General features: G+C 40.2%; 1 protein-coding gene across 2 annotated transcripts in view; it reads left to right on the plus strand.

Moving 5' to 3' along the window:
• Nucleotides 1–7496: 7496 nt before the first annotated feature.
• Nucleotides 7497–15886, plus strand: part of CNOT6 (CCR4-NOT transcription complex subunit 6) — a 29941-nt gene continuing 21551 nt past the window's right edge. The window contains exons 1-2 of one of the 2 annotated variants that reach the window (XM_026451458.2): nucleotides 7497–7692; nucleotides 11282–11367. In XM_026451458.2, coding sequence (XP_026307243.2) covers nucleotides 7679–7692; nucleotides 11282–11367 — 100 coding nt within the window. In that variant the 5' untranslated portion in view covers nucleotides 7497–7678. The remainder of the gene's footprint in view (nucleotides 7693–11281; nucleotides 11368–15886) is intronic. The other variant, XM_031935445.1, reaches the window with a different exon arrangement.

The following is a 15886-nucleotide window of genomic DNA, read 5'->3' on the forward strand; positions in this document are numbered from 1 at the left end:
TGCAGTGGCTCAGTCTCGGCTCACTGCAAGGTCCTCCTCCCTGGTTCACCATTCTCCGGCCTCGGCCTCCCAAGTAGGTGGGACTACAGGCGCCCACCACCATGCCCAGCTTATTTTTTGTATTTTAAGTAGAGACAGGGTTTCACTGTGTTAGCCAGGATGGTCTGGATGGTCTCAATCTCCTGACCTCGTGATCCACCCACCTCGGCTTCCCAAAGTGCTAGGGTTACAGGCGTGAGCCACCGCACCAGGCCTCAACATTGTTTAGATGTTTTCTAAGTCCTTTGAATTTCCATATGAATTTTAGGATCGGTTTACAAATTTCAAACTTGGCATTTTTGGGGGAATTGTGTGTTAACTCTGTAGGCCAGTTTGGGGAGAGCTAACCTCTTGATACTGAGTTTTCTCACCTGTGAACTCCATGTATCTCTTCATTTATTTTGGACTCCCTTACTTTCTGTTAGCATTGTTTTGTAGTTTTGACTGTAAGATAGTCAGATAGTTCAGATAGTTTTGATGCTGGTCAGATAGTTTTGATGGTCAGATTTTGGTCAGATAGTTTTGATGCTGTTGTAAATTGTGTCATTTTAAATTTCAGTTTCTGATTGTTCATTATACAGAAATACACACTTTTTTCGTATATTGACCTTGCTAAATTTTCTTGTTAGTGACATTTTTGTAAATACCATAGGATTAGTTGCATAAATATGTATATAAATACATGGGATTAGTTACATACATATGCCGTTTGTAAATAAAGACAGTTTTACTTCTGCCTTCCAAATCCTTTGTTTTTCTTGCTTTATTGTATTGGCTGGAACCTCCAGTATAATACTGACTGGGCATAGTGAGAGTGGACATTCTTGCTTTGTTTCTCATGTTAGGAGGAAACCATTAATTCCTTTACCACTAAGCTTTTTGTAGATGTCTTTTAACAGGGTTAAGAAGTTCTGTATTTATTTATTTATTATTATTTTTTTGAGATGAAGTTTCACTCTTGTTGCCCAGGCTAGAGTGCAGTGGCGTGATTTCAGCTCACTGCAACCTCCACCTCCCAGGTTCAAGGGATTCCCCTCCCGAGTAATTGGAACTACAGGTGTGACCCACCACGCCTGGCTAAGTTTTTGTATTTTTAGTAGAGACGGGGTTTCGCTGTGTTGGCCAGGCTGGTCTTGAACTCCTGACCTCAGGTGATTCCCCACACCTCGGCCTCCCACAGTGCTGGGATTACAGGCGTGAGCCACTGTGCCCAGCCAAGAAGTTCTGTTCTTAATTTACTGCATTTTTTTTAAAATCAGGAATGGATATTGTATTTTCATCAGTCTTTTTTTTGTTTTTTAAAGTGCATCTATTTAGATGATTCTGAGGCTTTAATTTTTTAGTCTGCTAAGATAATAAATTTACATTGATTTTGGAATGTTAAACCTTTAATTTCTGAAATAATCTTGGTTATTATCTTTTCAATATACTGCTGGATTTGATTTGCTAAGATTTTGTTAAGAATTTTTGCATTTATATTCATAAGGTTTTTTTGTGCTTTTCTTGTACTGTTTTTGCCTGGGTGGTATCAGGGTGATACTTCAGAATAATGTGGAGAGTGCCCTCTCATCTTTAGCTTTCTGGATGGATTTGAGTATAATTGGCATTATGTTGTCTTTAAATGTTTGGTGGTGTTTACCAGTGAACCAGTGTGGTTGTAGAATTTTGTGTAGGCAGGTGTTTCAGTATAAATTCAATTTTTGTAATGTATTATTGGTCTATTTAGGTTCCTGTTTCTTTTTTTGAGTGTAGTTGGTACCCTCTGTGTATGAAATTGTCCATTTCATGTGGTTTGTTGTTATTTATTGGAATAATATTCAAAATATTTTTATAATCTTTTAATAATTTATTAAGGTATTGTTACCTATAGGCAACTTCACCCTTTTTAGTGTATAGTTATAGAAGTTTTGGCAAACCTACAGTTGTGTAACTAGCACTAAAATCAAGATAGAAGCCAGGCCCAGTGGCTCACACCTGTAATCCTACCACTTTGGGAGGCTGAGGCAGGCGGATTGCCTGAGCTCAGGAGTTCAAGACCACTCTGGGCAACACAGTAAAGCCCTGTCTCTACTAAAATACAAAAGAATTATCCAGGCATAGCAGCGTGCTCCTGTAGTCACAGCTACTCGGGAGGCTGAGGCAGGAGAATTGCTTGAACCCCAGAAGTGGAGGTTACAGTGAGCTGAGATCACATCACTGCACTTCCGCCTAGGCGACAGAGGAAGACTCAGTCTCCAAAAAAAAAAAAAGATAGAGAATAGTTCTGTTGTCCCTAGTCCCAACCACTAGGGAGGCTGAGGTGGGAGTGTCACTTAAGCCTATGAGTTCAAGTGCACCTGGTCACCATTGTGAGACCTTGTCTGTATTTAAAAAAAAAAAAGTTCTGTTGTTCCCCCAAATCTCCAGTGACTCTAGTCAGCCTCCTTCCTTCACCCAGAGCCTCTGATCTTTTTTCTGTTCTTACAGTTTTTTTCTTTGTAAGAATGCCATATATATGACATAATAGAGTATGTAGCCTTTTACATTTCATAGAAGTTGTATGAGTGAGTAGTTCATTACTCAGTAGCATTTCATTGTCTTCATGTATCATTATGTGTTCCTTTCCCAGTTGAAGAATTTTTTTTGAGTTGTTTACTATTTCTGGAAATCATGAATAAAGCCACTGTAAACATTTGAACAGATTTTTATGATCTATATCTTTTTAATACTTAAAAATATATAGTGGTTTTGATCTTTCATTCCAGGTCATAGTAATTTGTATCTTTTCTCTTTTTCTCCTGATCAGCATGGCCAGAGGTTTATCAGTTTCACTCTACCTCTCAAAGAACCAGCTTTTGGGTTATTGGATTAGTTGGTTTTCCCTTATATATTTCATTGATCTCTGCTCTTAGACTTACCTCCTTTCTTCTGCTTAGTTTGCATTTAAATTTTTCCCCCTAGTTTGTTAAGATAGAAGCCAAGGTCATTGATTTGAGACTTCTTTTCTACTGCTTTAGCTACATCCCACAAAATTTGGTGTCTTTTTATGTTTTCATTTTCTTTCAGTTCAAAATACTTCTGATTACTCTTTTGATTGCTTCTGACCAGGGAGTTATTTAATTTCCAATATTTGGGTATTCTCCAGATATCTTTGTTGATTTCTAATTTAATTCCAACATATTTTTGTCAGAAAATGTACTGTTTGATATTTTAATCTTTTAATTTTTCAACTTGTTTAATGACCCAGCATGTGATTTGTCTTGGTAAATATTCTTTGTGTACTTGAAAAGAATGTGTATTCTGGCCTGGCGCAGCCGCTCACACCTGTAATCCTGGCACTTTGGGAGGCCGAGGTGAGTGTACCACAAGGTCAGGAGTTTGAGACCAGCCTGGCCAATAATGGTGAAACCCAGTGTCTAGTAAAAATACAAAAATTAGCAGGGCGTAGTTGTGGGCACCTGTAATGCCAGCTACTCTGGAGGCTGAGGCAGGAGAATCGCTTGAACTCAGGAGGTGGAGGACGTCATGAGCCGAGAAGATCACGCCACTGCACAGAGTGAGCCTTTGTCTCAAAAAAAAAAAAAAAAGTGTATCCTACTGTTATTGGGTAAAGTATTACAGAAATATTAATGAGGTCAAGTTTATTGATAGTTCTGTTGAGGTCTTCTATATCCCTTCTGATTTTCTTTCTTGTTAATTGAGAGAAAGGTTCTGAAATCTCTCTGGATTTGTCTATTTCTTCCTGAAGTTCTGTCATGTTTTGCTCATACTTTGTTACTAGTTGCATAAACATTTAGGATTGTATGTCATTTTGATGAGCTGACTGATTCATATGACTCATCATTATGAAGTGACCTTCTTTCTCCCTGGGAATATTCTTTGCTCTAAAATCTACTTTGCTATTAGTATAGCTGTTTCTTTTTCTTTTTTTTTTTTTTAACTAGTATTAGCATTATTTGTATTTATTCATACTCAGATTCTATTTGTCTTTATATTTGAAGTGTGTTTCTTGCAGGCATTGCAGAATTTGGTCTTTTTTAAAAATGCTGATTGACAGTCCGTTTTATGTGGGTTCTTTCAACCATTTTTTTTTTTTTTTTTTAAGATAGAGTCTTGCTCTGTTGCCCAGGCTGGAGTGCAGTGGCACGATCTCAGCTCACTGCAAGCTCTGCCTCCCGGGTTCACGCCATTCTCCTGCCTCAGCCTTTCAAGTAGCTGGGACTACAGGCGTCTGCCACCATGCCCGGCTAATTTTTTGTATTTTTAGTAGAGATGGGGTTTCACCGTGTTAGCCAGGATGGTCTCGATCTCCTGATCTGGTGATCCACCAGCCTCAGCCTCCCAAAGTGCTGGGATTACAGGCGTGAGCCACCGCGCCCGGTCCAACCATTTGATTTTAATATGATTATTCCTATTGTTAGATTTAAAATTCCCCATCTTGTTATTTGTTTTTTATTCATAACATTTATTATTTGTTCTATTTTTTCTTCACTGTCTTGTTTTGAAATAATAAAGCTTCTTTATTTTTTCTTCACATCTTGCTTTGAAATAATAAAGCTTTTTTAAAATCATTCCATTTTACCTCCTTTGTTTGGCTTTTTTGGCTGTAACGCTTTATTAGTTAAGGCTCATGGTGTCTCCTGTCAGGTAGATGAGCTGGCAGTGAATCATTTCACCTTTTCTTTACAGGTTGGGTGTCTCTTAACTAGAATATCCCTTGGGATCAAAAGTGATTTGGATTTCAGATTTTTTTTTAATTTTTGAATATTTACATATATGTATGTAATGAGATATCTTGGGGATGGAACCCAAGTCTAAAACTTGAAATTCATTTATGGTTCATATATACTTTATACAAATAGCCTGAAGGTAATTTTATCCAATATTTTAAATTTTGTACATGAAACCAAGCTTATCTACATTGAACTGTGAGGAAGCAAGGAAGTCTGTATTTCATGTCATTGTTCCAAAAGTTGCAGGTTTTGGAGCATTTTGGATTTTGGATTAGGGATGCCCAGGCTTTGTCAGAAGTTAATTTGCCTTCATTTTTGGAAGCTATTTTTGGTAATTTGCTAGGTTGACAGGATTTTTTTTTCTTAGAGTACATTAAAGTTTTTACTCCTGGCCGGGCGCCGTGGCTCACACCTGTAATCCCAGCACTTTGGGAAGCCACAGTGGACAAATCACCTGAGGTCAGGTGCTCAAGACCAGCCTGGCCAACATGGTGAAATCCTGTCTCTCCTAAAAATACAAAACTTAGCTGGGCGTGGTGCTGTGCGCCTGTAATCCCAGCTACCCAGGAGGCTGAGGCAGGAGAACCGCTGGAACCTGGGAGGCAGAGGCTGCAGTAAGCTGAGATCCTGCCATTGCACTCCAGCCTGGGCGACAGAGCGAGACTCCGTCAAAAAAAAAGATTTTGCTCCTCTGTCAGTCTCTCTTACTGTTTACAGCTGGGAGTCTGCAGTATTTTATCTTTGCTCCTCCTATAGGGAATGTTTTTCCCCTCCTCTGGTGGCTTTTTAGATTTTCTCTTTTAAGCCATTTGATTAAGATGTACATGTAATTTTCTTTTCTTGCTTTTTATGAAATTTTCATATGTTTGGGTTTATGGAGTTGTCTGTCTGTTTTGAGCCGGAGTCTCACTGTCGCCCAGACTGGAGTGCAGTGGCGCCAGCTCAGCCCACTGCAACCTCCACCTCCCGGTTTCAAGTGATTCTCCTATGTCATTCTCCCTAGAAGCTGGGATTACAGGCACCCACCAGCATACCTGGCTATTTTTTGTATTTTTACCATGTTGGCCAGGCTGGTCTTGAACTCCGGACTTCAGGTGATGTACCTGTCTCAGCTTCCCAAAGTGATGGGATTACAGGCATGAGCCACTGCATCCTGCCCTCATTGAGTTTTTTGTATCTGTGAGTTTAGAGTTTTCGTCAAACATAGACATTTTCTGCTGTTTTTTCTCTTGTGTAACAACTTGAGATACAATTCACACACTGTACAGTTCACCCATTTAAAGTGCAAATTTGGTGGGTTTTATATATTCACAGAGTTGTGCCACATTTGCCACAATCTGAACATTTTCATCATCCCAAAAAGGAACCCTGCACCCGTTAGCAGTCCTTCCTCTGACATTTAGGAACAAAATCTAGCCTCAGTTCTGTGTGAACTTGGGGGTTGCTGCCGCCACAATCCTTTCAGGTGTTTTTTTCCCTCTGGCTCAGGCAGTTTCTTACATGCATGTGCTGATCAATACTCTGTTGACAACAAGCCAGGGAGTTGGGGGCCCCTTCAGATCTCTGGACTTCTCTCTGTTCTCTTCTCTTCTCTCTAATGTTCTGCCTCTTGATTTCTAATTACCTTGGCTTCCCTGGACTCTCTGTCTCTGGAACTCAGGGAGGATCACTCTCCTCTACCTGGGATTCCCCTCCTTGGGCTGCCTCCTGTAAGTGCTGTCCAAGGAGTAAGCTGAGACAGTTATAGGGTCTACCTTGTTTGCTTCCCACCCTTCAGGAATGACTCTCCTGCACTGGTTGGTGTCTCATCTTAGAAATTTGGTGATTCATGTGTATTATCTAATACGATAGTTGTCACAGGTGGCATGGTAAATTTAATTCTTGTTACTCTATCTTGGTAAGAAGTCTCAAGGTGGCGTTTTCTTCAGCCAATACAAAATTAATCAGTTCTGAAAGACTGGTATGTTTTCGTTACATTTGTCTCATTCTCTCTCAGATTAGATCCTGAACCAGTAAGGAGATTATGGGGAACATTCTTAGATTGTAGAAACCATTGACGATTTATCAAGAGGTACCAAAGTACAGATTTATTATTGTATTGAAAGATTTTATCATTCTATTCTTAGTCACTGAATCTTATGCCTACTACTATTTGATTAGAAAGGTCTGACTTAATATTTGAAGTGTTTCTGGGCAAGTGTTTTTACTTGCTAACACATAATACAGATGCTGCTTAGCTCTGTGGTTCTTCATGCAGTTATCACTTGGGTACTCTGGTCTTAAAACTCAACTAAGAATACCTTGTGTTCCTTTTTGTTTTTAGGCAAGATTCTTGTTTTCTGGAGATAATGAACAGCCTCTGAGATAGTAGAATTTGTGTTATTTTGCATAAGTCCAAACCAGTCATGATGTTCAGATACTGGATTTATCATTACTATAAATTAATCATGTTTCCCTCTCATATCTGAGATAATTTTAAAGGATAAATTCTTTTCGTGCTCCTAAAAATAAAGATGCAATCTAAGTAGTGTTGGCACATTAACTTTTTATTTTAACCTGCTAAGTGAGGAGCTTATAACTTAATCATAGCAATGAATTGTTGTAGAATAGGTAAGATTTCCTGTTAACCCCTTCTCACAAGTTTTTTGGATAAAATTTAAGTTACTCATAACAACATCTAAATCTTACTGAATTTACAGAACAAATTGTAGAGAAAACTATATAATCCATTCCTGTATTTTTTTTCTCTTACAGGAAAAGTAAGAAGCTTAAGTGCATCTTTGTGGTCACTGACTCACCTGACAGCTTTGCATTTGAGTGACAATTCCCTGTCCCGAATTCCTTCAGACATTGCCAAGCTTCACAATCTGGTGTATTTGGACCTGTCATCTAATAAAATTCGTAGCTTACCCGCAGAACTCGGAAACATGGTATCACTCAGGTATGCAGATACAACTTAATACATACGAACTATATGACCCCTAAAACAAAATATAGGCCGGACATGGTGGCTCACACGTGTAATCCCAGCATTTTGGGAGGCTGTGGTGGGAGGATCACGAGGTCAGGAGATCGAGACCATTCTGGCCAACATGGTGAAACCCCATCTCTACTAAAAATACAAAAATTTAGCCAGGCGTGGTGGTGGGCGCCTGTAGTCCCAGCTACTCAGGAGGCTGAGGCAGGAGAGTGGTGTGAACCCGGGAGGCAGAGCTTGCAGTGAGCTGAGATCGCGCCACTGCACTCCAGCCTGGGTGACAGCACAAGACTCTATCTCAAAAAAAAAAAAACAACGTTGTGTTAGGAACCAAAACTATTCATTTAATGGTATTTGAATAAAAGGAAACATAACTATATCCTTTATAACTTTATAGTTTTGTTTTTGGGAAAACTGAATGTCAGCTAATAATAAATTATGTAGATGATTGGCTGAATTTTTTAATTAACTGTATTTTGTGGAATATACTTTATTTTTGAATGAAAAAGTTTGGACAGAGAGGGGCTGGACTGCAAGGCACTTATGGTATCCCACATACTTCCCCATGACAAACAGGGCACCATACCATCGTTAACACAGGGTCCAGGAAACCATTGCCAATTGGTGAAACCTTTTTTGCCATCCCAGGGCTTGTATGTTTGATAGTAGTAAAGCCTGGACTTGAAAGAGCTAGAATTAATTATTAAATTTGGGGGCGTATAGCATGAAATATGTGGCATTTGGAGTCACATGTGTAAGTTCAGGTTGGAATCTTAACTTTTCCATTTATGAGTTGTGTGATCTTGGACAACCTTCTTGACCCAGGATAAGGGATATTTGAGATAATGGGTAAAAAAACATTAGTACCTTGCCTGGCATAGACTGTATTTCAAGAAATGGTAATTGCAGGCTGCATGCGGTGGTTCACATCTGTAATCCCAGTACTTTGCGGGGCTGAGGCAGGCTGATTGCTTGAGCCCAGGTATTTCAGACTAGTCTTGTCAACATAGTGAGAACCTGGTCTCTAAAAAAAAAAAATCCCTAGATAATTAGCTGGGCGTGCACCTGTAGTCCCTGCTACCCGGGAGGCTGAGGCGCAGGAATGACTTGAGCCCAGGAGGTCAAGGCTGCAGTGAGCAGAGATCATGCCACTGCACTCCTTCCTGGGTGACAGAGCAAGACAGACCCTGTCTCCACCCTTCTGCCCTCTAGAAAAAAAGAAAGAGAAGAAATGCTCATTGCTGTTTTTATTTTGATAGAGATGAGGGTCTCACTATGTTGCCCAGGCAGGTCTTAAACTCCTAACCTCAAAAGATCTCCCATCTTGGCCTCCCAGAAAACTGAGATTTCAGGCATGAGCCACTGTGGCTGGCCCATTATTATTATTACTATTTTACTTCTGTTTTATAAAGTAGATAAGATCTAACCAAGTTAAATATAAGGCTAAATTCCAGGTATTACGTTAACCCCAATGGAATAGTTTGTACTATTTCATATTAACTGACTTCTTGACATGGTTCCACTGGCTTTTTTGCTGCCTTCTGCCATTAGCCATGTAGTAAAAAGGAATAAGGACCTTTTGAAGGGTCTTTGCCTCTGTTGCTCCTACTCCAGCCTTTTGACCTTTTTTTTTTTAGTTTTTATTTTTATACATGGAGTCTCGCTCTGTCGCCCAGGCTGGAGTGCAGTGGCCCCATCTCGGCTCACTGCAAACTCCGCCTCCCGGGTTCCTGCCATTCTCCTGCCTCAGCCTCCCGAGTAGCTGGGACTACAGGCGCCCGCCACCTCGCCCGGCTAGTTTTTTGTATTTTTTTAGTAGAGACGGGGTTTCACCGTGTTCCCCAGGATGGTCTCGATCTCCTGACCTCGTGATCCGCCCACCTCGGCCTCCCAAAGTGCTGGGATTACAGGCGTGAGCCACCGCGCCGGCTGCTTTTTTTTTAGGCTTAATTATTGAGTTTATTCTATGACTGTTTTTAGTCCTCTGAAACAAATTTACTTGAAGGACCTCCTTTTTTTTTTATTGGAAACAGAGGAAGGGCCTCCTTTTTTTTGGAGATGGAGTTTCACTCTTGTTGCCCAGGCTGGAGTGCGATAGTGTGACCTCAGCTCACTGCAACCTCTGACTCTGGGTTCAAGCATTTCTCCTGCCTCAGCCTTTTGAGTAGCTGGGATTTCAGTTGTGTGCCACCATGCCCGGCTAATTTTTGTATTTTTAGTGGAGACAGGGTTTCACCATGTTGACCAGGCTGGTCTCGAACTCCTGACCTCAAGTGATCTGCCTGCCTCAGCCTCCCAAAGTGCTGGGATTACAGGCGTGAGCCACTGCGGCCAGCCAAGGGACCTCCTTTTTTCTGTGTGTCATGTTTGGAAATAAACAGGAGCCAGATATCCGAACTAGCTCTTCTTGTTCAGTTTACAGCCACACAGACCTTCTGGCTTGCTCAGTAACCAAGATTCATTTAAATGTCAAAAACCAAAGATTATAGAAATATATATACTGCACACTTAAAAATTGACAAATAGGGCTGGGCGCAGTGGCCCAAGCCTGTAATCCCAGCACTTTGAGAGGCCAAGGCGGGCGGATCACGAGGTCAGGAGATGGAGACCATCCTGGCTAACACGGTGAAATCCCGTCTCCACTAAAAATACAAAAAATTATTCGGGCATGGTGACGGGCACCTGTAGTCCCAGCTACTTGGGAGGCTGAGGCAGGAGAATGGCATGAACCCGGGAGGCGGAGCTTGCAGTGAGGGGAGATCGCGGCACTACACTCCAGCCTGGGTGACAGAGCGAGACTCTGTCTCAAAAAAAAAAAAAAAAGACAGATAAAACTGAATGTGTTAACATTGCCACTGTATCAGTATTGGGTCTCTGGTTGTTCTTTCCCCAAATGTTCCCCCCGCTCTGCTGCAACCCTTGAAGATTCCTTAGATATTTATATTATGGCTATCTCTGCAAAACAAATTATTAAGAATAATAATGAATAGTTAATACAGCCACTGTTATTTTTTAAATGCAACTTTAGTTAATAGCAATCATAAATTTAATTGTGCAGCTGTTATAAGCTCTTTTGAGTCATAAATGATTATTTTAGTTCTCTTTTAAGAATTCACATGGTAGGCTAGTTTATCATTTCCACTTTCTTAAATGTGTAGTAGACCCCACATGTGCTAGACCAGTGATACTCAGTGTGGTCTGTGACCTGGGGCCAGTTTGCAAACTGTCTTGCCAGTCTGCAGTGAGATTAATATAGCAATTGAGTAATTTTATATGTCTGTTAAATCTATTACTTTTTAAAAATTGGGGCTTGTATTTTGTCCTTTTCCTCCATTATTTCATTTTTCTAGTAATTTGTTTCTTGTATTCTCTGGCAGTTTTTTTTTTTTTTTTTTTAACCACATGTAGTTTAAGAAACGCTGTAGTAGACATTGAAATATAATGTAACATTTTTTCATTGTTAGGTGCTTATATTCCTAGAAACTGTGTTGTTGATTTTAACTGTTAAAGGCTAACATATTTTTCTGACTTCCTGGAATTTTTACATCAACAGGGAGCTCCATTTAAATAACAACCTGTTACGAGTTCTACCTTTTGAGCTGGGAAAACTGTTTCAGTTGCAGACTTTAGGCCTGAAAGGTATGACTTCCGTATTTGTACTTCTTATGGTTTGTATGTATGTCTTTCAATCTAAAGAAGGCAAGAATCTTTCTGCTTGGGTATTCTTTAAAGACTCATTTTCCCCCAGACTTCGTCAGTTTCTTAGCTATATGGCAATGGTTTTATTCTTCTCTGCTCAGCTGTAGACTCTCTACTAGTCTTTGTTTTCTTTTTTTTGCTCCAGGCCCAGCCCTTCTTTTCTAGACTCTGTTTTAATGAACCCTGTGTTCTGGGGATACTTCCCTGAGGCTATACTTTCTTTATTTCATCATGTTATAAACAGCTGTTTTTCTTAGATTCAAATCTCAAAAAAATGGAGCCTCTCATATAGTACAGAAAACAGTAAGTAGAAAATTTTGACCGTTTGAACCTGCTGATGATCAAGATTTAAGCATATTTTTCTTGATTTATGAGGACTTGATTATAGGGCCATAACTGATCCAGCAAGAACTATTAGAAAATAAATAGTTTTTGAGGCCGGGCATGGTGGCTCAAGCCTGTAATCCCAGCACTTTGGGAGGCCGAGACGGGCGGATCACGAGGTCAGGAGATCGAGACCATCCTGGCTAACACGGTGAAACCCCGTCTCTACTAAAAAATACAAAAACTAGCCAGGCGTGGTGGCCGGCGCCTGTCGTCCCAGCTACTCGGGAGGCTGAGGCAGGAGAATGGCATGAACCCGGGAGGCGGAGCTTGCAGTGAGCTGAGATCCGGCCATTGTACTCCAGCCTGGGTGACAGCGAGACTCCGTCTCAAAAAAAAAAAAAAAAGAAAGAAAGAAAATAAATAGTTTTTAAGCCAACAATATTACAAGTTATATTTTGACAATACATCAATGCCTATAAATTTTTTATCATGTTAAGCAGCTCTTCACCAGCCTTGGGTAGGTGTGTCTAGCCTACTGTACAATTGCTTCTTCAAAAAAGTCACTGGATGAAGGCTTCAAGATTTGCACCCGTAGGCCGGCCTCAGTCGCTCACACCTGTAATCACAACACTTTGGGAGGCTCAGGTGGGTGGGTATCTTGAGGCCAGGAGTTCAAGACCAGCATGAGCCACATGGCAAAACCCTATCTCTACCAAAACTACAAAAGTCAGCTGGGCATGGTGGTTCCCACCTATAGTACCGCCTACTTGGGAGGCTGAGGCATGAGAGTTGCTTGAACCTGGGAAGCAGAAGTTGAAGTGAGCTGACATTATGGCACTGCACTCTAGCCTGCGTGACAGAGCGAAACTCTGTCTTTAAAAAAAAAGGATTCCACTCTTAGTTTATTAAAAATAGTTATATAAAAGGTTTTAGTCCTATAAATATTTTATATATCATAAAATAACAGTTTTTTTAAAAAAATAAAAAATACAAATATATGTTTTAAAATGTATGGAAAGTCATATTCAACAAACATCAGCATTGTAAATGGTTTGGAATGTTTTTTTCTGTGTGGACTGAACTAGCTAAGGCTTTCAAAAATAAAGGCCAGTGAGATGCAAGATGAAGATGCCCTTTTCTGTTATATTTCCCAGTCTAGCTGTTTCTAAATTTGAAGAACAGAAAAGTCCTGTGTGGCAAAGTGTCCATATACTGACTGCCAGAATTAACAGTGAATACTTTATCATTTTTATGTATAATTTTTTTAATGAAAAAGAAATGGAACATTACAGAATGTTGAGACCCTCTTTGTTTTTCCAGTCTTCCTCATGGCAGAGGTATGTTTTTCCAATTCAAGGTTTTCATAATCTTACAGTATATGTTTTACAAACTGTAATTCGTACTCACTAAGGCTTTTCACAAACTTTATTTGAAGCTAGGGTTACCAGTCACAAATTTAATTTTCCTTTTTTTTTTTGAGATGGAGTCTCTGTCACCCAGGCTGGAGTGCAGTGGCACAATCTCGGCTCACTGCAACCTCCTCCTCCCAGGTTCAAGCGATTCTTCTGCTTCAGCCTCCCGAGTCACTGAGACTACAGGCACCCACCACCATGCCCAGCTAAGTTTTTGTATTTTTAGCAGAGACGAGGTTTCACCATGTTGGCTAGGCTGGTCTCAAACTACTGACCTCAAGTGATTCACCCTCCTTGGCCTCCCAAATTGCTGGGATTACAAGTGTGAGCCACTGCACCCGGCCGTAAATTTGCATACTGATTTAATGTATATGAAAGCCTCTAAGTGTAAATGCCTGCAGCGGTAGGGGCAGTTCTTTATGGCTCCTTCATTTTTGTTGATCCCTTGCTTTTCCATTTCAGATGCTTTACCTTATCACCTCTAGACGTCTGTGTTTCTTTCTTGGAAGTGTAGTTTCAAAGAGACATTTGTTTATCTCACATATCCTGTTGGACAGCATTACACATTCGTAATAGCAGTCTTCTTTTACTGGTTTATACCTCCTTTGGACAAATCCTTTTATTTTTCTGAGCTTTTGCAGTTTACGCTTTAATTCTAATGTTGTGTCGGAACATTGGGTGGAATGATCCGTTTTGGGGTAGATCTGCTGCTTTACTTCTTAAAGCAATTGTGTCGTCTTTGCCTTCTGAAAACTATCATTGATTTCTCCTGGCATCTGCTTGGAAGAGAGAAAATATATCACTTAGTTCAGAGTCATGTTTGTTTGCTATTATATGTCATACATTCTTGCAGAACCAAAGTATTTCTGCTTCATGAATCAGTTCATACCATTTTCTTTGCAGTTGTTGCAGGATGGCTGGCAGCCTTCACCTTTTCCTCTACATTTTTAAATGCTCTTCAAAATTGTGCTACAGTGCTACAGTGAAAGGCAGGACTGTGACCTTAGATGCCCATTCACTTTTTTTTTTCTTAAACTGTTTATTTTGAGATACTTGTAGATTCACATGCACTTACAAGAAATAATGCAGAACAATCCTATCCCCTTTACCCAACTCCCTCCAATAGTAGCATCTTTCAAAACTATAGTTTCACATTATCGTACACAGAATAGTCAAGATACAGAATATTTTGTGAAATAAGCCAGACACAGACAAAAACAACGTGATGTCATTTAAGTCAAACTCATAGAAGTAGAGTGTAGAATGGTTGTTCCCAGAGGCTTGGGGACAGGGGACAGAGTGGAAAGGAGAGATGTTGGTCAGAGAGTGCGTAGTTTCATTTACACAGGAGTAATAGGTCTGGTGATCTGTTGCATAGCGTAGTGACTGTAGTTAATAATAATTTGTATTTTTAAACAGCTAAAAGAATGGATATTAAATGTTTTCACCACAGAGAAATAAGTATTTGAGGTGATGGATATGTTGATTAGTCTGATTTGATCATTCCACAGTGAATAACTGTGTGGCAATACCACACCGTTCCCCATAAACATATTCAATTATATGTCCATTTAGAAAAGGATTGTAGAACATTTCTATCACCAAAAGATCCTTTTGTTGCACTCTTATAGCCATACCTACTTTGTTCCTACCCCAGCTCACTCCTTCTAAGTTTTGCTCTTTTAAGAATGCTATTGGGCCGCACACAGTGGCGCACATCTATAATCCCAGCACTTTGGGAGGCCGAGGCAGGCAGCTCGTGAGGTCAGGAGATCGAGACCATCCTGGCTAACATGGTGAAATCCCATCTCTACTAAAAATACAAAAACAAAATTAGCCAGGCGTGGTGGCAGGCTTCTGTAGTCCTAGCTACTTGGGAGGCTGAGGGGGGAGAATGGCATGAACCCGGAGGCAGAGGTTGCAGTGAGCCGAGATCGCGCCACTGCACTGCAGCCTGGGCGACAGAGCAAGACTCTGTCTCAAGAAAAAGAATGCCACTGAATGGAGTCATACTGTATGCAGTCTTTTGAGATGGACTTTTCCACTCAGGTTAATTATTTGGATATTTGTCCTGGTTGCATGTATTGATAATTTGTTCCTTTAAATAGACGAGAGGAGTATTCTATGATAGAAATGTCTCTTGGTTAGTTTAACCATTTACCTACTGAAGGAAATCTGGATGACTTCCAATTTGGAGCTGTTACAAATAAGAGCTGCTGTGAACATTCAGTGTGCAGGTTATTGTGTGAGTTACTCAGTTTTCTAGGGTAAATGTCCTGGAGTGCAGTGGCTGGGTCATTTGAGGGTTGTATATTTAATTTTTTAAGAAATTGCTAAATGGTTTTCTGTAGTGTCAGTACTGTTTTACATTCTAACCAGCAGTGCATGGGTGATTCACTTTCTCTGCATCCTCACCGGCATTTGGTGTTGTCACTATTTTTGTGTTAGCCTTTCTGGTAGGTGTGTAGTCATCTCATGGTTTTTATTTACATTTCCCCAATGACTAAAGATATTCAGCATCTTTGCAGGTGCTTATTTGTCATCTGTAATGTTTTTCTTCGGTGACATTTCTTCTTGTCATTGTCCGTGTTCTAATTAGATTGTTTGCTTTTTTACTAGGAGTCCTTTATATATTCTAGCTACTAGTCATTGGTGGAATATGTGGTTTACACATATTTCTCTCAGTATGTAGCTTTTTACAAGGTCATTGCACAGCAAAG

Source organism: Piliocolobus tephrosceles, chromosome 4, assembly GCF_002776525.5.
Source record: "Piliocolobus tephrosceles isolate RC106 chromosome 4, ASM277652v3, whole genome shotgun sequence".
In the NCBI taxonomy this organism is placed as follows: domain Eukaryota; kingdom Metazoa; phylum Chordata; class Mammalia; order Primates; family Cercopithecidae; genus Piliocolobus; species Piliocolobus tephrosceles.